At 40.5% G+C, this 20,811-nt stretch overlaps 1 protein-coding gene across 10 annotated transcripts; it reads right to left on the reverse strand.

Moving 5' to 3' along the window:
* Positions 1-1,354: 1,354 nt before the first annotated feature.
* Positions 1,355-20,634, reverse strand: TMEM196 (transmembrane protein 196). 10 transcript variants are annotated; one of them, XM_074573461.1, is made up of 5 exons: positions 20,614-20,634; positions 8,519-8,575; positions 6,426-6,680; positions 4,534-4,607; positions 1,368-2,217 (listed from the first exon to the last, which is right to left on the reverse strand). In XM_074573461.1, exons 3-5 carry the CDS (start codon positions 6,678-6,680, stop codon positions 2,211-2,213), a joined length of 336 nt encoding a protein of 111 aa, XP_074429562.1. In that variant the 5' UTR covers positions 8,519-8,575; positions 20,614-20,634; the 3' UTR covers positions 1,368-2,210. The 10 variants fall into 10 exon arrangements, with proteins under 10 accessions (XP_074429555.1, XP_074429558.1, XP_074429560.1 ...); XM_074573453.1 differs by lacking the exon at positions 20,614-20,634 and adding an exon at positions 19,785-20,133; XM_074573452.1 differs by lacking the exon at positions 20,614-20,634 and adding an exon at positions 19,773-20,133.
* Between the last annotated feature and the right edge of the window lie 177 nt (positions 20,635-20,811).

A 20,811-nucleotide genomic window follows, 5' to 3' on the forward strand; every position in this document is an offset into this window, starting at 1 on the left:
TCTGTGTACTGGTGCAGTAAGGAAGGGCATCTTGCAGAACCATTTCCTCTGGTTCTATGTCCAGTATGGATTTCTTCAACCTGTGTGAAACTCTGCAGCCCGTTTAGGCACTAGTCCTGCCATTGACAAGTTGTGTCCAGAGCTGCAGCAAAAGTGCTTCTCAAAGGGGCAGATGCTGAGGACGGATTTATCCTATGTTTCCCATTGCTGAGGAAGAGGAACGTCAAGCTGAAGAGGCAATGGCACCTATAAAGAGCCCAGACAAGCTGGAATATAGTAGGGGAGACAGTCTAAAGGCTGGTAGGATCTGGGAAAGGGGGCAGCATCCTTGTGCAGAGATGCCTTAACATCTAATTCTTTTGCTATGACAGTATCTATATTCTTTATGAAATGGAACAGTCTCATCAGCAATTACTAACGTACGTAACACATATTAGTATATCAGGGGCTTAGAGAAGATTCAAAAACCCTTTGAGACAACAGATAAGTGAAGAGAAGCCTTATAAGGTGCACCAGTTTTTGACTCACAAGCTTAGCCATCCAACTACTTTTCATGAAGTTTAAGTGAAAGCCTTAAATCACAGTGAAGATGTTTCCTATGTTGTAATTAGATGGGAAACTCCCTTATAGACTTAGAAAATGCTAAGATAATTGAACTAAAGATTATTTTATACCATATAGATTCACAAAACAAATTAATATAATTTCTAGAGGTTTTTGTAGCATAGCTTGAATAATAATAAGATTCTATTCACACTTGTCTGGGAACATGGGTATAAATAACCAGTCATCAATAATGCTCACATCTCAAACTCATGTTGAAGTGCTGGACTTTACAGCACAGTCAGAGACTCAGTATGTAACATATGAGTGATTTTATATTAATATTTTATATGAATATTATGCTGGATATGTTCTGTTACAGGTTACATCTCCCATTTTTCATAGCTATATGAGCCAGTAGGTCCTATAATAAAGTTCAAGGTCAGTTAAAGCTGCTGCCTTAACATACACACTGCTGTAGAATCATATAATCGTTTTGGTTGCAAGAGACCTTTAAGATCATCAAGTCCAACAGTTAACCTAGCACTGCCAAGTTACCACTAAACCATGTCCCTCTAAACCCATGTCCCCTAACACTAAACCTGTCCCTTTAACAGACCCCAAACTCTATTGTGGGTGTGCAGAATTGCCAGTGTGTTCTGACCTTGACCATACCTCTGTCCGGCCTTTGTTTTTCGCCTTTCTGAGCCTGCTTCACCCCTTTGGGAACCTTTCAGTGTGTTGTGGAAAAAAGCAAGCACGACAGTTCAGCTTTGCAAGATCTTTCTAACAAGAAAAAACCCCAAAAGATATCTCTAAAATCTCTGGTTTAGGTTTCATTTTATTTGTCATCTTTTATGAACAAATTACGAAATATACTTAATTCACAAATTGGAAATATTTACAATTTCTTTACAACAAGGCATTGTTGAGGTTTTGATTTATGGCGTTCTTAGAGCATTCTGTCTTTCAAAACAAAGACATCGGTGTTGATTTCAGCACACTGTTCAGTTACACTCTGAATGTGAAATGGGAGCCTTTTGGAAGAGTAATTTGCGCTCTCTTTTGATATGCTCTACTGGGAAAACTGATGCTGGATGCATTCACAATGTGGGGAGTCGGACTGTGCAGATGCATTGCTGGTACCATGCCACATGATCTGAAGCCATCGTATTACACCAGGTGCTGCTAAGTGGGGAGGAGAAAAAGATTCCCCTGAGCCATCCTTCCTCTGCTCTCTTCTCTTTAAGAATCCTGTGAACAGGCTAAATGGGATCCAGTTTAATTATTTTTTTCTGGGTTTTGAGTCTTCATGAGAAGAAGAGTCTTGAGAAGTCTATTTCAAATACTATCACAATTCTGAAAAGTTATTCAGATAAAAAACCAAAAGAGAGTAGCCAGGAAATGAATAAATATTGTATATCCGGAAAATGTTTAGGAGACAAATTTTGAACGTGTTTCTAAAAGGGAAATGCAACTGTGCTGTTCTGCAGTTGTGACATTTGAGCCATAAAAGCTAAGATAGTTCCATTTTCTTAATTTCTTGGAGTCTATTTTTTTCCTGAAGAAAATTCTAAACCCACTTCTTTCCATGGAACTTTTTAAAATCTCTTAATATACACTTCCATTATAAATCAGATGTGGGCCACCATTGCTTAGGTTGTCTGTCATTTCCTGGAACAAGAATAGAAAACATTAATTAAAATTACAATTATTTTATGGTGCTTGAAATTCAGTTAGCTAAGGTTGTAACAAAAATTTAACAAACTCTGAATTTCGATCAGTCAGAAAAACTTTACATTTTTTACTTGGCTCGATAAATCTCACTGTAAATAAAAAGAAATCACATTTCTTCCTGCATAAATTAAGTACATTTGAAAGCTGATAGACTCATTGATACTGATTGAGTTGGACATTACTCTCAGACCACACATACAGCATTGATGGCATCCGTGCAAGTTTTGTGATGTTGTCCTTTGAAAGTGCGTGAATTCAAGCTTGTGTGGCAATCTACAAAGATGGTAGTTAAGTCTTTTTTTCCATTCAAAACTTTTTCTGTGCTGACATGCTACAAACAGATGCCATTCAATGCTAGCTGGGACAGACGTTTGGGAAGTAGGTCTAGATCCAAACAGGGTTTAAGGGGTTTGACTGCTTGCCTTGGGGTGGGACTGATTTTGGTTTTCCTTTAGTATGCCAGACTACAATTTTTAGCAGTTCAGCAATTGCTACTCAAGTGGCAGATGAATCATCTCAGAGTAAGCTGACCTGATCGTGAGTCAGAATCCCAAAGCACCTAAACCAAGATTTGTTTGGAGTTTAGATTTTCTAATTTTCAAATTGCAATCCAAACAATACCTACTTAGCAGCTGTCTAAGCCTGGCGATGGCTACGTTAATTAAGCAGTTCTCTGACCTTCACGACTGCAAGGCCACACAGAGTTTATGCTCAGAACTGCCTTATTCTGAGCAGTCCTAGGCCTATTTCATACCAAATTGAATTCAGATGCAGAAATGGTCTGCTGCTTATGTCCAATGGCATATCCCAGCGAATATCCAACTATGCCAAGAGGAATGGGCACACAGGAGAATGCAGTTTGGGCTATTCTTTTTAAAATTCAGGTAGATGAGGTGGAGGTGCCACAGTTGGGCTAGTTCTAAAATAGTTGCATGACAACCAGAAGCTCTTCTCTGCATGGAAAGATTAAATTCACCTCTTCTACCTCCTATGTACACTTGGAGAAAATGTGGAAGAAAAGGGATTCGGTTGTCCCCCTTCTTCTGGAAGTTTCTGTAAAGAAAGTAAAGCAAGGTTCACTGGGCTAAACAAAGAAAGAGAAAATCAGAAAGAGCAAGCCTGACTCTGTAGCATACATACTCGGTAAAGAGAAGAAAATTCTGGGACGTGGTCTTTATTCCTCTCTCTTTTTTAATCCACAATATTTGATTTTATAAATGGTTTGGGAGGCAGAGACAGGAACTCAGAGTTCAACATAAAGTGGAAGCACTGGTGCCTTCTCTCTCAGGTGTTACTAGCTACATTTTAAAGTAGACCACAAGACTTAATTGTTCCCTGTGCAGTTTTTGAAAGAAAGGATGTCCTATTCCTCTCTACAAAGTAAACTTAGGGCCATCAAACCAAGTAGCCTTGCCAATTAATACTCCTGAATTAAGCGTAAGCTTCAAAGAAAATAAGCTGTATAAACTTACTGAATTTTGATCATTTTCTACTACCCAGCTCTCCATTTGGCAGGTGATGGTGTTGGATGGTTTTGTACGGTGCTTTATTCTCCTCATATACTGAAGAGGAACATGCATGCCTAACACTGGGCTCTGGGTCCCAGTTTGGGGGCTGTCTGCTCTGAAATGAGACACTACGTTTTGCCTGTTTGTAGGTGCCTAAACCCTTTGTTGGATCTACGCTGAAGATAGCAGTCAGCTGGGAAAGGAACCAAGAATACCAAAGCCATTTAACACCAACTATCAGTCAACAACAGGTTGATAGTAACGATCTGACAGAAAGCTACTTGTGAGTGAGTGTAAATTTTCTTTTGTCAGCTTTATCATTTAAATCCTCTGCAGACATCAGCTATTACAATATCATCATAATTCCAGAAAATATTGAAAAACATTTATTTCCCCCAATATTTATGTTTTCAAAAATAAAAGTATTAATAAATTAAAAAATGTTGCTGAATTCAAGAAACGAAGGAGCACACAGATTAGAAGCAGAGTGAGTCAATGGTGGCAACATCCAAATAGGAGCATTTGGATGTCTGTAACTAGGGTGAATATTTTAAATACTCAACTTACTTCCAGATTGCAGCATTCACCATGTAGAATTATGTCACTACCTGGAAGCACCATTCCTGACTCAGAGTGACATCACAGCATCAGCCAACTTTGATTAGCTGAAACTATGACTTACTCTTAGAGGTGGCCCTTCCTGAAGTGACATAACAACATGGTAGCTCCCTAGTGTTCAGCGTACCTTGGAGGTAACTCTGGTGTCGGGGGAACCACCGGGCAGCTGGGCAGGTCGGTTATTTCAATACCCCTCAATCTCTAATATAAATATAACAATTATACAATAAATATAGCACAAACAAATGCACATGCAGTACATGTCTATATTACTGTATATGAGTATAAATATACAAAATAGTCTTATATATAAAACACTTTAACGCTTTTTTCTAAATCAGGGCCTAATTTAATGTAAGTTTTTCAGTAGCCTTCCTTATTTTTTAGGGGCATGCTTTGAGCTAATGTACTCAAACCTGCCAGCAGCAGACTGTCCGCAGGCTGTAGGTCTATGAAGTCCCAGATCAGACCAGCTACACGTGCATACCTGATTCTACAACACACATGCAGGGAGTCCACCATCAGTGGGGCACATCCCACATTCGCTGAGCATGTGCAATAGGGCTGCTCTGTACATGCATCATAGCCCTTCACCCAAGAAAAGTGGGCATCTGGCAGTCCTCACTGCTTAGTGTCTAAAAGCTAAGGAGGTCATCGAGCCAGGAAAGGAGGAGGTGAACTACTGCTATACACGGTCATCTTCAGCCTCTCCCTTTTTCTCTCAAATGGGCTTCATCTTTGTCCTTGTTGAGGCAAGAGCATCTTTGAAAGGCAGGATCTAGCCTACCATCTGCAAGACCACGGTCATACTTGCCTACATAGCTCAACAGAGTTCTGCTTCATTTTAAAATGAGAGGGAGAAATGTATCTCTTCCCTTGATTTTATCACGCTGTTTTGGTACTGTTGTAACCTATACTATTTAACTTTTTAAAACATGTTTCAAATATCTTCTAGAGTGAATTCAGTCTATATTTCTGCTTGGAGTCTCATCTCAGTTACGAAACCAAAGAATAGCAACAAGTAATTTTTACTTAATGGACGATTAACTGCTGTATCTTATTTTGTCAGGGAATCTGAGAACATTCTACGGTCTGAATGAATTAATCCTCGCTCTGCTGTTCGGATGTCTCAATGATACGATACAGACTATTGAACTTCGCTGTAATGCAAACTTGCACACGGAGGTTTAGATGTGTAGCCCACTTGGCTTTTGTTCCCTTCTCTACTCATTTCTCAAATGAAAGGCATTGGATACAAAGTCCAAACGTAAAGCACAGGGTGTCGGTGAACATTTTTCTTCTCAAATATTAATCAGATCTGTAACTCTAAGGAGATGATTTCAAGAACTCTTTTCAGTTAATTCTTTTGGCCCTACATGCTCAACTTTGGGAACTTAAGTTTCAACAGCTAAGCAGGGACCTAGACACCTTGGTAAGCTTCCTTTTAACAGAGAAAGTCAGTAAATGCTGTAAATGCTCGGTGCTGCTGCAAATCAGACCAGTTTCATATAGGTGTCTAAATATGCCCTTAGGTGCTTAGGTTTAGTCATCTAGGTTTGTGAACTGTGGCTTTTGTGTTTAAATAACCTACTTTATAAGCTGAGTACTTGGGAGAGGAAGAAATTGATTAAATCCTGGAAGCATGCAATGATGTGGTTACAGAAAGCATTCTGTGCTTTTTCACAGTACAATACATGATAATCCATATTAATAAGGCTTCCAATTATTTATGAAGTGCTATATTTAGCAGCTAAGCCCTTGAACAGCTATACAATGGAATTATGTTGAAAATGGATGTACTTCATTGAAATGGATGTACTGCAAATACACAGTACCTAAAAATAGCTCCATATAACGCAACATAACAAAGCTTACACAGAATGGCAGCGTTTAATTTCCCAGAAGCTCTTCCTCATATAAAACTGAAAACTGAATACATCTCTTGCCAATTGTAAATGTTAACACATACAGTAGCATTTCAGGAGAAGCACAACAAATAAAGGAGGACACACAACTCACTTTTTCTGCCATTTCATGGGAGTGATGCAATGAATGTTCTCTTTCTGAGAACATTCGCCTTTGTTCATAGCTGGCTAGCCGACAAGTGAGCCATGAAGAAAGGGTGCAACCACCAATTCCAATGCATGCAAGAGACATGGAGGCAAGATGCAAAGAATAGAGAGCAGATGACTTCTTTGTCAGAGCACGAAGAAATTGAAAATTTAAGATTCCTCCAATTAGTCCACAGATGCAGCAGGCAGAAAAAAGTATCATCTGTCAAGAAAGACAAGAGAGGTTACGTCACGGTAACATTTTTCAGAGACAGATTCATTCATATAAAAATGAGACTAACCATAATTCAATGCTTCAATAGCATCATGGACTGCAAAACACTATACAGACATTCCTTTTTATCTCCCTCAGCTCCTACAGAGCTCCAAGGGAATACAATACCTTCTGGTGTACAAGAGTTAAGATTGATGTTGCATGTAAGATAACGTTGGGTAGAATGAGTTGCTCATGTTAAAAGCTAGTCAATGGAAGGACTACCAGGACACAAATCTTTTGATTTCCAGCGTTTCATTAAAAACAGTAACATGACAGAATGTGTCATAATTTTCTGTTGTGCAGTTTCTCACCGCTCCTCAGGAGTGAACGCCTCATGTATTTGTGGTGAATCTCTCTTGCTTTGTGTGCCATCTGACTCTGCCTCCTGTTCAATTCTAATTTGTTCAGTCAGACAGCAGTTTGGAGGCTTTCTACAGCTTTTGTGGGGACTTTAAAAGTGTTCAAGGTGAATGTGCTGGACAAAGAAGCAAGAGAAACAACAAAGAAATCTGTGATGCAGCTCTACAAAAGGTCTGTGTGGCAACTATGTGCTTGGTTGTGGGGTTTTTGTTTGTTTTTAACTTTGTTGAAATGTTTCTGGGAACTTTAGAAGGATGCAAAACAGGCTGCAATTAATGAGACACGTTTAAAGACCTCCTATCACTTTAATCACAGAGATGCCACCCTGGTTCAGGATGTCCTTGAGCCACAAATGACTTGAAGGCAAAAGACCGTATTATGGAGACACTTCTAAATTATTGTCTTATTCATTCCCTTGACTGATGGCCTGTCAGGTCTTGATCTAGATGGGCCCTTGATGTTACTCAATATGGCTTTGTGTATGTACTTATCCTACTGTGGTCGGAACAATTTATGGAGCCTTACAGACCACTTCTGTACACAACTGGGATGAGAATTTCATCAGGAATGTATCATTCAGGCTGTGTGCTGCAGTCCACTGGGAAGTGGCTATTCCACGAGACAGCCAGAACAGACAGCTTTTAGAAACTGGTTATGGTCGACACACTTTAAGAAATGAGGCTGTCATTGTAGCAGGGTTTAGGATAACTCATTGATATGCAAAAATAATTTGAAAGAGATCTTGATTCTTTTCACACTTCTGCTGGTTTTACATGACTTCCATCTGTATATGGCAGAATAATCAAGCTGACAGAAAATTAATCCAGACATTATCACTTACAATAGGATCATGTCTCTAACATAAAGTTCTGTTGTGACACCATTTTGCTGCAGTCAGAAAAATTACTGTACTTCTGATTCTTAGAAGAGACAGAAAACATCCACCATCACTTTAAAACTGGCTTATTCATGATTCTGATTGCAAAAAGAACTTATTAAAACAGTGAACAGCTACGGTATCTAAGGTCCAAGTTGGTCAGCAGCCTCATTTGAGGTGGCAGCCCAGTCATGCCACACTTCACAGAAGGAGAGAAGTTAAAATCCAGTGGAGTTATTGGGGAAGTTTTTACTGACTTGACACAAATTTGTGTCAACAGGTTTTCCATCCGTATTTGTCCAGACAGGGATAAATAAGGATGTGTGGCTTAAATAGTCATGGCCTAAATAGGCCATTTCAGAACTTCTTTGTTTTCCTTGATTAACCCAAAGTGCTGATTACTTTTTTTGACTGCTGAATTGCAATTTTTACTTACTGACATTTTATCAGAAACTCTTGGACACAGAAAGCCCCCAGTAAGGAGTTCAAGTTAGATAAGTATTCCTTTCAGATACTTATGTGTTATATATGCAGTGGAAAAACTTACAACGAGTCCAGATTTTTTTTTGGCGCACAATATTCCACATATACCACAAAGAAGAAACTGCAAAGAAAGAAAATACCAATTATCCGTGATTCCGTGATTTCATCATTTAAGGTCTTAAGTTTAAATCCTGCTGTGTTGCTGTAGTGGTGACCACAACAGTAGGTTAGGCAATGGTTACAGTTGTTGTCAGCATTTTAATCACAAACCTTATGTTTCAGGAAGTTATAACTCAACCATAAACATACTTATCCGAGAAGAAGAAACTGGAATGAGAAGTCAGACTGAGGACGATTACTCATAAAAAAAGAAAAAAAAGTCCTACTTTTAAGCTGCTTGGGTAAACAAAACATGAAAAAAACCCCCAATGTTGCAAGCAAGACTTTTTTTTTTTACAAAAAGTTTATCAAGGTAGTAGTCAGTGATCCAAATCATCTACTTTCAAGCATAGCTGAGGTGCTTAATGCCATGATCCTACAGGGTGAACCACTGGGGGATCAGACATGGATTGTTGTCCTCAAGCCAGTGGAACTTTGGGCAAGAATGGCATTCAGTCCCCTCTGAGGGTGCAGGTGGAAACATGAGTACATCTGTTGGTGTGGCTACACTGAACATGCAGGAAAATCTGTTTCAGATTCTAGATAGCCCACTTTGCAAGAGATAGCATGAAGGTACCTGTGCTTTTTTTCATGTAGTTCCTTTTCACAAACTGGTCTGCTAATTGTCGCATCAAGCATTAGGCAAAAACTAATTAACAAAACCAGAAACACCCCCTACCAGCTGATATGATTAGATGTTAATGCTTTTTAGTGACCTGTGTCAAAGACTGATGACGTTCTCTGATGTCTCTTTTTCCTCCTCTAAAAAAGTTTAACAAGGGAAACAGCGAACAGTCCCTGAGGGAGCAGTCATGGTAGGAACTACAGTAGTTGTATGAAAGCAATAAGGCCTTCTCCAGGTGTTTGTAATACTGTCAAAAGATTTCTTTGATACCTCATAAGCTCCTTTATTAAGAAATCTGTGCTACTTATTTTCAGTAAAGTTAACCCTACACCTCTATCGGGAAGTAATTTTATAGTTTTAAAACTGGATTCTTCCACATCCTTTTTGCACTGCAATGGTATTTCTAGCGAAAGGCTCTGCTTGACCATAATTTAGGATTAAATCACAGAACAGACCTGGCTGAAATTAAGCAGTTTCTATACAGCATTCAGGGTCCATTTAATATATTGCATCTACATCTCATTTACCCTCCAAAATTTTGCAATTTCAGTATCTCAGTTGAGGAGGTGTTTTAGTACATTCTCCCTCCAACTAAAGTAAGTTCATGCATATAGCTAAGCATAAGCCTTGGGATGTATTTTTACTCTGAGTTACGCCCATTGAATCAGTTCCTACCATTATCATGGTTATTTATTTTTTTTTATTATTTGCCTCTATACTAAGCTTGGGATGTAGACTTAATACCAATCTGATTACGGAGAAGGCCAAGTCAGGTAGACTGTGGTGCTGAATGGGTCAGGACATACAACTGGTAATCATACTGGAGCTCAACCATTGGAATAACAATCAAAAACACAATGGGTTTCACAGAGGAGATTTCAGCTCAGAACTATCACACCTGCCTTGTAAGTTTTCACTCAGGCTTTCTGTGAAGTTTTGGAGTTTCACTCCCAATCCTGTCATTGCAGATTGCGTTCAACTGAAGGCATGCTTCAGATTTTCGCATGTAGTGTTTGGTATTTCTCAACATTAAGGCAGAAATCTCAAAAAAAATTATTCAAGACATCACTCTAATTAAGTTCTATTCAGTCAGGCTTGATAAAGCAGATTATTAATATAATTTTGCTCTGCAGTGATTGAATAGGATCAATAGGAAAATAGTGTATAAGGAAAAATTTATGAGTTCTGGAAAGCTTACAGAAAGGATCTGGAAGATACCATCAAAGATAGTTTCAACTTGTAACAAGTATATGTTAACTAGTTTAAAAAGCTGGGGTTTTGGTAATTTACCTTCAAAGATGAAAGAATAGTTCACCCATTCTGTCAAGAATGCTCTAATTCTCTTCCTATTAGAGTCAATGGATTTTTTTACCATTGATTTCAATCAGAGAAGACTTTCTATTTCCATGGTACAGTCTTTGCTACCCAGAAGGGAATGTAATGAACAAATTATATTAGCCTTGCATATGATCAAAGGAACAACAAGAAAATTAGAGATTTGCTCAGCATTAGAATCCATCAGTTTGGGCAGTTCTTCTATTCTTTACTGTTTTTCAAGGACAGGGCACACACCTTTCCAAATCACCTTTATGTACTGCTATATACACGTATATTACCTAAGGTATTTCCCAGTTGAATCAAAAGAATAGTGAATAAGCTAATCTGCAAGCCCTAAGGTACTGGCTTCTCAAAATCAAGGGATGATTACTTGTGGAATAATTACTAAATTGGCCAAGAATACAAAAATACAGCATTGTTCACACATTAAGGAAAGTCATAAAATCAAGAGGCTTCTGAGGTAGAATTCTGGAATGATCTGGATGCAGGAGTCAAATGTACATTAAGTAAATTTGATGATGATACTAAATTAGGAGGAGCTGTGGACTCTCTTCAGGGTAGAGAGGCCTTAAAGAGAGATCTGGTCAGAATAGAGAGCTGGCCAATCACCAACCATATGAAATTTAATAAGAACAAGTGCTGGATTCTGCATATGGGTCATGGTAATCCTAGTTATACGTACAAACTGGGAGATGAGAGGCTGGAGAGCAGCCCCACAGAAAGAGATCTGGGGGTTTGGACTGATGGCGAGTTAAATATGAGTCAACAGTGCGCCCTGGCAACCAAAATGGCCAACCTGCGGTGCACAAGCACAGCATAGCTAGCCAGTTGAGGGAACTGATTGTCCCACTCTACACTGCACTGGTGCAGCCCCATCTCAAGTGCTCTGTGCAGTTTTGGGCTCCTCAATATAAGAAGGACATCAGACTATTAGAGTGTGTGCAGAGGAGAGTGACCAAGATGGTGAAAGATCTTGAGGGCAAGACTTATGAGGAGCAGCTGACGTCACTTGGTTTGTTCAGGTTGGAGAAGAGAAGGCTGAGGGGTCTGTAACTTCTGCAAGGTGGGCAGCAGAGGGGGAGATGCTGATCTCCTCTCTCTGATGACCAGCCATAGGAAATGAAATGAAGTTGCATCAGGGGAAGTTCAGATTGGATATTAGGAAAAGATTCTTCACTGAGAGGGTGGTCGGTCACTGGAACAGGCTCCCCAGGGAAATGATCATGGCACCAAGCCTGTCAGAGTTCAAGGAGCATCTGGATGATGCTCTTAGCCATATGGTTTAGTTTTAGGTAGTCCTGAGAGGAGCAGGGAGTTGGGGTTGGTAATCCTTATGGGTCCCTTCCAATTTGAAATATTCTATGATTCTATGTTTCTGTGATACTATTGTATTGTGTCACGGTCTGTATGTATGCTCTGTATTTTCTCTCTCTGTACATGTACAATATTTATACATATACACAAGGAATAAGGTGTTCTGTTGAGTTAAAGAACTCAAGAGAGAGCCAACTGAAATATTCTGTTCTGTTTATTCTATTCTATTCTATTCTATTCTATTCTATTCTATTCTATTCTATTCTATTCTATTCTATTCTATTCTATTCTAACTGATAGGAGTTGGGTATTCCTGGTTCTTCCACTTCCTTCTGTGTGAGCCTGAGAAGGTCACGCCAAAGTTTTATAAACATTATGACTATGAGACAAACCAGTTGTGAAACTGAATGCAGTAGTGTGCCTGAACATGTTAAAAACCTTGGAAGAAAAGCACTTGGACAGTAGCAAAGGATTAATATTATTCTGGGGTTTTTTTAGATGACAGTCTGTGTTACATTCACAGAGAAAAGGCTTGCCCAAAAAGCAGTATGTTTATTTATTTATGACAGCAGGCATTTTGCGATTAAAACCAATGGATGAATTTGAGCCACAGTGTCAGGCAATTAAACCTCATGCAGAGCTTTGAACATGGTGAGCCAAGTTTACCACTCTCTTCTGAGGCTGCAGAGGATTCTGATTCACTGGAAGCAGTGGAAACCTGCTTTACAGAGAGAATATTAGCGATACCCGGGGCTCAGAAACTCTGCTCATGCAGAGTTGCCTTAGCCAGGCTTCTCAATGTGAAGACCTCTAGAAAGGTTAAGAAGTCCGTGCGACGTTATGTGTTTGACTCCTCTGATTATTGCTTTTTGATAGAATACCTAAGGACTCAGGGAATTTTTTTGTTGGTGCTAGAGTAAAGTCCTGTAAAATTTTTGATGTCTCAGTGTTGTGATCAGCAGTAGTGAAAAGTGGATGGGAGAAACTACACTAGCTCTTTGTACCAGAAAAAGAATGGAAGTACAAATGAGACTCAAAAGGAATTTCCTTTGTTTGTTCCTGTTTGTCTTTTAATTTTGAACTCTTCTATTTTATAATACTGTCAACTGGAATACAGCCACCAGGGGCTCTGCTGTCTTGCCTCTCTCTGTTCTTGTCTATCCTGAAGGATTTTATCTTCATGACAATATGTTATACCATTTAAACTTTACACACAGTACTGTGTATTTACTAAAGTCTAGGTAGACAACATCCACAGCCTTTCGCTCATCCACTAGGTGAGTCACCGTGTCATAGAAGGAGACCAGGTTAGTCAAGTGGGACCTGCCTTTCACAAACCCATTCTGACTGGGCCTGATTGCCTGGTTGTCCTGTACGTGCCGTGTGATGGCACTCAAGATGGTCTGCTCCATAACCTTCCCTGGCACTGAGGTCACAATGACAGGCCTGTAGTTCCCCAGATCCTCCTCGCAGCCTTTCTTGTAGATGGGTGTCACATTTGCTAACCTTCAGTCAACTGGGACCTCCCTGGTTAGGCAGGACTGATCACAAATGGCGGAAATCTCTCTTTTGGTCTGTTCAACTTTGGAATAAAGAACCAAGGACCTCCCAGAAAAGGAGAGTGTTTATTTTGAGCCTGCTTTAATTTACTTTATATTAAATATGGGCTTGAAACAAAACCTCAGACCCAAACACCCAGAAATTTCAGTAAGGAGGCTGAAATCTCAATTTAGATTCAAGTTTTGTGGTTTGGATCCATCCTTATTTCATATTTTCTGGAAAAAAAGACTTGGCCTCTTTCACTTTCTCCTGGAAAAAAGAAGGCTTTCTTACTGGCAGTCTGAAAAAAAAAAGATTCCATTGTAGTTATATCTGCAGAGACCCACAGATTTTTTGGTTTCCATCATGCAGAAGAAAAGGAACTATTTTTATATTGTATATTGAAGCTAAGAAACCTTTCTTTCTTCTGTTTTGAGGAGGCAAAAGCAATGGTGAGTGTAATTCCCTTGAGAAAATGAAAACTGACTATGGAAAATCTTTCTGGAGAGAGGCTGAAGAAAATAGTGGAGAAAACCCATTGAATGTAAGGACTGCTTGATCCCTAGTTATTGTTCATGACAAAGAAGCAGCCCAAACTACATACACTCTGTGGAAAGCCCTCCAGCATTCTGGGTCATCCATATGTATCTGATGAAATAGAGGAAGGGAAATTATTCCAAATTTGAATATAACACAGTGAAAATGAAAGCATATCATACCTATTCAAATAATCCCCCATGTGGAAGAATAAACCATCAAGACAGAATCAACAGCTTCACACCTATCTATTCTTGTCAGGTAGTAAACCAGAAAATCTTTGCTTTACACTAAAACTATATAAACAAGTAACTACCATGAGAATATCTAGGAATTTAAAATTAGTAATGTCTAGAAAGGACCATCATTTTATTTAATAATCTTGTTGCTTCAACACCATCCAAATGAGAAAAAAGCTGAAATCCCTAATAGATGAATTGATCAGGACGGTCTCTAATTGTAACTCTTCAAGGCAGTATTTCAGAACAAAGATTAAGTTTTCTTAGTGCAGACATAAAAGGCACAGAATCCACTCATGAAAACAAAGGCATCAAACTAGAGAAAAATGACAACAGGCAAAAAGAGCAAGCCAAGGCAGTAGGTTTGCCCGTTACCTCCATAGAGAAACACAATAATCTTTGCAAAAGGGGGATAGAAACTTCTAATGATGTTGTTGTCCCATGCAAGGGGTTGTGGGGACAGGAGTGTCTAGCTGGCTGCAAGTCATCCAGACTCAGAACCAGAAGCAACACCATTGCCACAACTCAACCCTGTGTCCCACCAGATCTTTCATGCTGAGAGGGGTGCTGTGCTATTTGAAGTGAGACATAGTGTTAAAACATGTCTAATCTGAGCTAATACTTTGACCTGGCAGTGTGCTGTTGGGTCATATCAGCTCAGGTGGTGCTACAATTCCCAGTGATTCAAGCCATATTCAAGCAGTTTAAATTCCATCCCAGTCCCTGCGATTAGTGTTTCCACTCATCTGGTTCTAGGCCTACGAGATCCTTTAAAAATGGGAAATGGTTTTTAGAAACACTCAAGGAAATTTAGAAGTGAGTCTCTGAACCTGAAAGTCTACCTGCCATCAGTGATTCAAAAAACCTCTGGTCATTTTGAAAAACACTCAAATTCTCAGCAGAAAATAATGTTATTTTTTACTTGTTTAGGGCCTATCAGAATAAGAAATAGTAAATAATGCTTTTTGTTGTTGTTGTTTTATCAAATATTTAGTTTAGAGTATGACTGGTTTAATCTCAAAAATTGATAAATTAAAGATTATTCCCTGCAGGTGAACTAAAGTCTTATCTCGGCAAAACATTTAAGCACATGCTTAAGTCAGTGTATATTCACCAGATCCTCTTAAATACAACCCAGGAACTACAAGTCGCCTTGGACAGACCGTCTTCCAGATTGCTTTATGCTTCTGGAGTGTCTGAATGATAAAGAAAACCTACTGAAAGGCTTCTCAGCTGGAGTGAATTGTCCTGGTTCCATGCAAAGCAAGAAGCTCCCACGCTTGGTACGTCCTCCCTCATCTATAGGTACAGAATTCTCTCCAGCTTCCACTGAGCTCACTTAGTGCTGCGATTCATTTCATCAGGAGCAGGAGCCAGCCAGAATTATGGTCAGTTTGATGAAAATGCAATGCACATGTTAAAATAAAGTAGGATCACATCTGCATTTTGTCTGCATACTAAACAATAATGTGAATTTTTTAGTGTTCTTTTGAAAAAAAAAAAAAAAATAGTTTGACTGTTCTTTCCAAAGGAAACTTGGCAGCAGTAAAAACTAGATGCAAAATTTAATGTTTTAAAATTTTAGGCCACCAACATTGATTTAACAGCCTAAAATGATGTTCTTGCTCTGTGAGAGTTCCATACTGACTCACCCTTTTTCTTTTCCTTCAAATCCTGGGTAAAAAAAGTCATTGAAATCAAATATTGCAAGTGCCAACTTGGAGCAAATTTCTGTAGCCAAACTATAAATGCAGATTTTTAATGGGTAGGCAGACTTCCACTGTGCTAAAATCACAAATCATGTAAACAATAACTGCCGCTACAGACAGACAGACCGACCAACATTCAGAGAAGGTGTATCTCTCAAATACATTTAGGTATTTGTCTTTATAAGGGACGAAACTATTACTCCTGAGGGACATAGCCAGAAGTGAATCATCAGGTATCTCTCTTGCATATGAAGATAGATGGCATATTTGACTAAAGGTGTGGCTTTTGTCTCTCATTCTCTCTCTCTGTCTGTGAGAGAATCTCATTTATAGCAAGAATTTATTCACCACTGCAGAATAAATGAGAATTAGAGCCATATACGTGTGTGTGCGAATAGTCACTACTCCTAGTGATAGTGATGAAACCATTATGTTCTAAATATAGATGGGAAAGTATGTGACCATTTAAAAATATCTGTGAATACTTTTTGAATTATAATCGTCTGATATTTTTTTTTTGTTTGTGCAAAAGTCTTTGCTACGGATGCTGTCATTCTTGCTATGGTAGTGTTAGCCGTTCAGTATCCTCATTGGTTGTATCATTTCTATAGTACATCATATAACCGAATTGGAATGGTTATATTCTCATTTTCTGAAAAAAAGAAGTCTGGGAGACACTGAGCACAGCCTGTGGCATAGATTATACCAATACATTCATAACAAACTGAAAGAAAATCCAGAAATCAGCATGTTCACCTTAGGTTATATGGGACTGGGGTTTTTTTGTTTGTTTGTGTTTGGGTGTTTTTTTGCAATTTAGCAGCTGTGGCATATTTTAAAAAGAACAGATTGAATATGTTGTAAAATAAATTGGACAGTCATCTCCACATGCTCCAGATAATTTGAGAAGTCAGTCACACCTTCAGTTGTTTTCTTCTGGCTACTTTTTAAACAACTCTTACTATCTTAATGCAGCTCATCTCCAATGAGAACAACAAATTTAGAAACTGTTTTCCCATTTCCATGCATTTTTGATGTAGATATTGTCTAGGCTTTCCATTTCTTCATGCTTGTCTCCTCCACTTTCCCTGGCTTGCTTATACATAATGCAAGGCATACAATGATCAGAGCACTTCAGCCCATGCTTAACTTCACTTGTTTCTCTAATCCTATGGGTGGGATTCACACGCTTAAACTTACGTTAGTAAATTTTCTGGCTGAATGGAGACAGTGAGCAATAAGAACAACTCTTTTAAGAAGAAAGCTAATGTACATAAAATGCAGAGCCTCAAAGGGAGGCACGTATAGGAGATAGAATGTACATACGTGATTTTAAGATGCACAAATTTTAGGAATTCAGGTTAGGGTTTCCATGGTGATGCTATCTCCATATACTTCCTTATGAACTTGGGCCTATGCAGAGTTCCACCCACATGAAAGGACAGAACAGGGTCAGAAGTTTTCAGTATATTTCCAGGTATATTGCAACAGGAGACATGATACTGTTCAACTTAACTCCACTGTTTTGCATCCTAAAATTTCAAAATGTTAGTTTTTCCTTTCTTTTCCTTAAGGAAATCAATTCCTTCATTTCTCAAAGGAAAACCTTAATTCAAGAGTTTGAATTGGAAAAAAACCCCCGTATTTTATTCAAGACATATTCTTTAATACAGGCAGCATGAGCTCAGTGTAAGGTCCAGTGAGCAGAAAGGTGGCTTATGCCATTTCTGCATCAGGACAATTCTAAGGATAGTGCAAACAAACCTTTCTCTAGTTGTTTTAGCTTGGACCTAGTTACCCATGGCCCTAAGCACCCCTGGAGAGCAGTAGATCTCTGGCCCCTTCCAGTCCTGCCTCACCTGCTAGTCCTTTAGTCAGAAGAAAGCAACCTAACAGACAATTTGAACTGTTGGAATAGTACAAAGAGGGTGCCATGACGGTGACAATATAGACCAAGGATCTTTAGTTCAAGGCAAAGTAATTAAGCTTTTATAACCATGTCACGCCACTCTGCATGCTGCTGTGATTTCTCATTTCCTCTTTTACGTGAAGCAGAAGCTGCTTGCTTCCACTTTACAGTTTCTTTGTGGCCTTTCTCTGCCTACCCAACCTGCGGTTGTTGCACAGTTCCTAGCAGTTGGTGCCTGTCTCTGCTGGCTCTGATGGTGGGCAACCTTCACCCACTTGTTACAAGTCCCTTTGGGTTCCCTTCCGTGCCTCTGCACTCACATATTGGGAGAATTTCCTATAAACATCTGCAAAATCACTTCATTGTCCTCTGTCTTATTCCTCTCTAAAACTCTACCTACAAACAGCTTGAAATCAGCCAGACTGCTGGTGTGTTAATGCAACCACCTGTTATACCAATCAATTTTGGTTTGTTGTTTCTTTATACTCCCTTACATCCTTTTATGCTACATCTGTCTATTGCTTCGATTATAAGGTCCTTGGAGCCAACATCTAATGCAATAGGATCTTGATCTATGGCTAGTACAAACCATAAAAATGAATGAGGCAGTTGTGTAGGAAATGTGCATTGTCATGAAATGGTACCAGCTGTGATAGTGTTGTCACTAAATGTAATCACTGCATAAAATACTGATCTCACTGACTGATCAAAACTCTTTGACTTCAGAGAAACCCAGGATATTGCCCTCTGTCATTAAATCTTCAGATAGACACTGGTTTTGAGTAATTTCTTTTCTTCATCGGCAATGATCAGAAATCTCCCTCTCTGAAGTGATTTTGATAATATCATTACCTGTTGGCCACTGTCTTATCTTATCTGGTCTTCATTCTCATTTCTCTACCTACCTGTTCTGCAGTACAGAACACAGTCTGTGTTTATATACTACCAAAAATATTTATGACCATTGTCAATAATTAATAACTATTGACAGTGAGAAAATTACATGAAGCACTTTTTCAGAATGAATCTATAAATTACAGGAGGTGACTCTGACGAATAACCGAGAGTGTTTTGCATTTATCATCTTATCTCAAGCAAAGCAAACAATCCTTTTAGAAATAACTGCTGTACAATCCAAGCTGGCCAAAACCAGCTTTGGAGTTCAAAAATGCCCACTCATGTTTAGGCTGAATATTCAATATTTCCCACTCTTTGTTTCATAAACATAAACAACCATTTGGAGGAAAATTCTTCCTAGAAGCATGCATATCTCAAACTGAAAAAATAAGAAAGGTTTTTGAGAAGTGAGAAATGCTCTGTGATAAAAACATGATGCTTCTATTAACCCATTATTGGAGTTTGATTTCTTTGTTCATTTTACAAGAAGCTCAGGGTGCCCAGATCATGAGAACATATCGTTCCTTTTCCTTCCCATTTCCTCTTTCTCTTTTTCCTCCAAAAGCTCAGAACTCAGCTGACATACCCTTGACATTATTTTAAAACACCTTTTGACAGTCTCGTCATAAGGGACAGGGCTGTTCTTTTTTTAAAAGCAAAATTCACAGTCAATTTAAAGACTGTAAGCTACGGCCCGTGTTCCACTCGAGGCATCGGGCTTTCCCAGGTGAGAGAATGGGTTCACAGAAAGTTCAATTGTTCACAGCAAAATTGAAAAATGAAAAGGAGCGAGAAAGAAGAGGTCTCCCATATCCCATCCCCCCAACACACACATACATCTCTGCCCCCCGTGCCTCCCCCCTCGCCCCACGAATATGCAGACCATACTCCATGCACATTGGAAATGGACCCGACAAGGCTCTCTCGGCGCAGCATGCACACGCGGAGGGGAAGGGAAGGGAAGGAAAGGGAAGAGAGGGGCATGCCTTCGCACGGTCTGATCATCACCATAAAGAGTTAAAGAGAGAGTGAAATGGCTAACGTACACACACCCCGCTCCATACCGGAGAAGAGTCTCCCAGCTGAGGTTTATGCTCTGTGAGGACCAGGCTGAAACTGACCGCCCCCACGGCCACGCTGGACAACCCTAACCCTATCTCCAGCACGGAGAGCACCAGGAGGCTCCCGATGATCTGGCTGCTGGTGCACATCCTCCCTCGGTCATCCTTCCTTCCCGATCAGCCGGGGAAACCGCGCATCCTCCTTCTCCTCCGGCGCTCCCGCGGCCCTAAGTCGCCCCCAAACTTTTCTTCCTTCGCCGGCAGCCGGGGCGGAGCGGCGCATCCGCGGCCGGCGGGGCGCTGCCGAGGGGCGGCGGGGCGGCCCCGGCGCCGCCGGGCCCCGCGCAGCGCTCCCCCCCGCGCAGAGCCCCCGCGCAGTCCCCGCGCAGCGCCGCGCCGGCAGCGCAGCGCGGCCCCGCCGCCGCGGAGCTCTCCAAGGTGCCGGCCCGGCGGCGGGGCCGGGGCTGGGCGGCGCGGCCGGCGGTGCGTGCGGCACCAGCCTGCTCAGGGGCTGCGCCTCCGCCGGAAAAGTCGACCTTGTCTGATCGCCTCCTGCGCTCTCATTGAAATGACCTCACTGGGATTTTTTTTTCCTTTTTTTTTTTTTCCTCTTTTCCTCCCCCCCCCCCTTATTTCTCTCCCCCGCTCTCTTCCTGGGTTGGGGGTGGGGTGGTGGTGGGGGGAGAGGAGTGTGGCGAGCCCACCCCGGCTATATTTATGTATGAATCTAGACCCAATGCATAGGCGAGGCGCTACGGCAGCCCCGCCCCAGGGCCACAAGGCAGCGGCACCTTCCTCCAGTCCTCCCCCCACGGCACCCCGGCTCGCACACCTCCTTCGTCCTGCACCCGATCGGCGTAGCGGCGGGACGCAGAGAGCCGGGGCAAAGCCAGCTGCAGGCTGCCACCAAGCAACGCTGCCCTAAAAGCTGAGCCCCCTCGCTGGGGTGTGCACAGGCCTCTCTCCTCCCAGGTGCTGTTGTCAAAATTCAAGAGGAAGTCCATCTTCCTCTCATATTAGTATAAAGGCT

This window comes from Larus michahellis, chromosome 2 (genome assembly GCF_964199755.1).
Source record: "Larus michahellis chromosome 2, bLarMic1.1, whole genome shotgun sequence".
Taxonomy (NCBI): domain Eukaryota; kingdom Metazoa; phylum Chordata; class Aves; order Charadriiformes; family Laridae; genus Larus; species Larus michahellis.

Excerpts from the sequence above, each read along its gene's own strand:
- TMEM196 (XM_074573451.1), bottom strand. The coding sequence starts at position 19,931 with ATGTGCACCAGCAGCCAGATCATCGGGAGCCTCCTGGTGCTCTCCGTG. Across the intron at positions 8,576-19,766 it reads CGGTATGGAGCGGGGTGTGT|TTTCTTCTTTGTGGTATATG; the intron begins GTACGTTAGCCA and ends CTTTCTTTGCAG. Across the intron at positions 4,608-6,425 it reads CCCATGAAATGGCAGAAAAA|AGATTGAGGGGTATTGAAAT; the intron begins GTGAGTTGTGTG and ends TATTTATATTAG.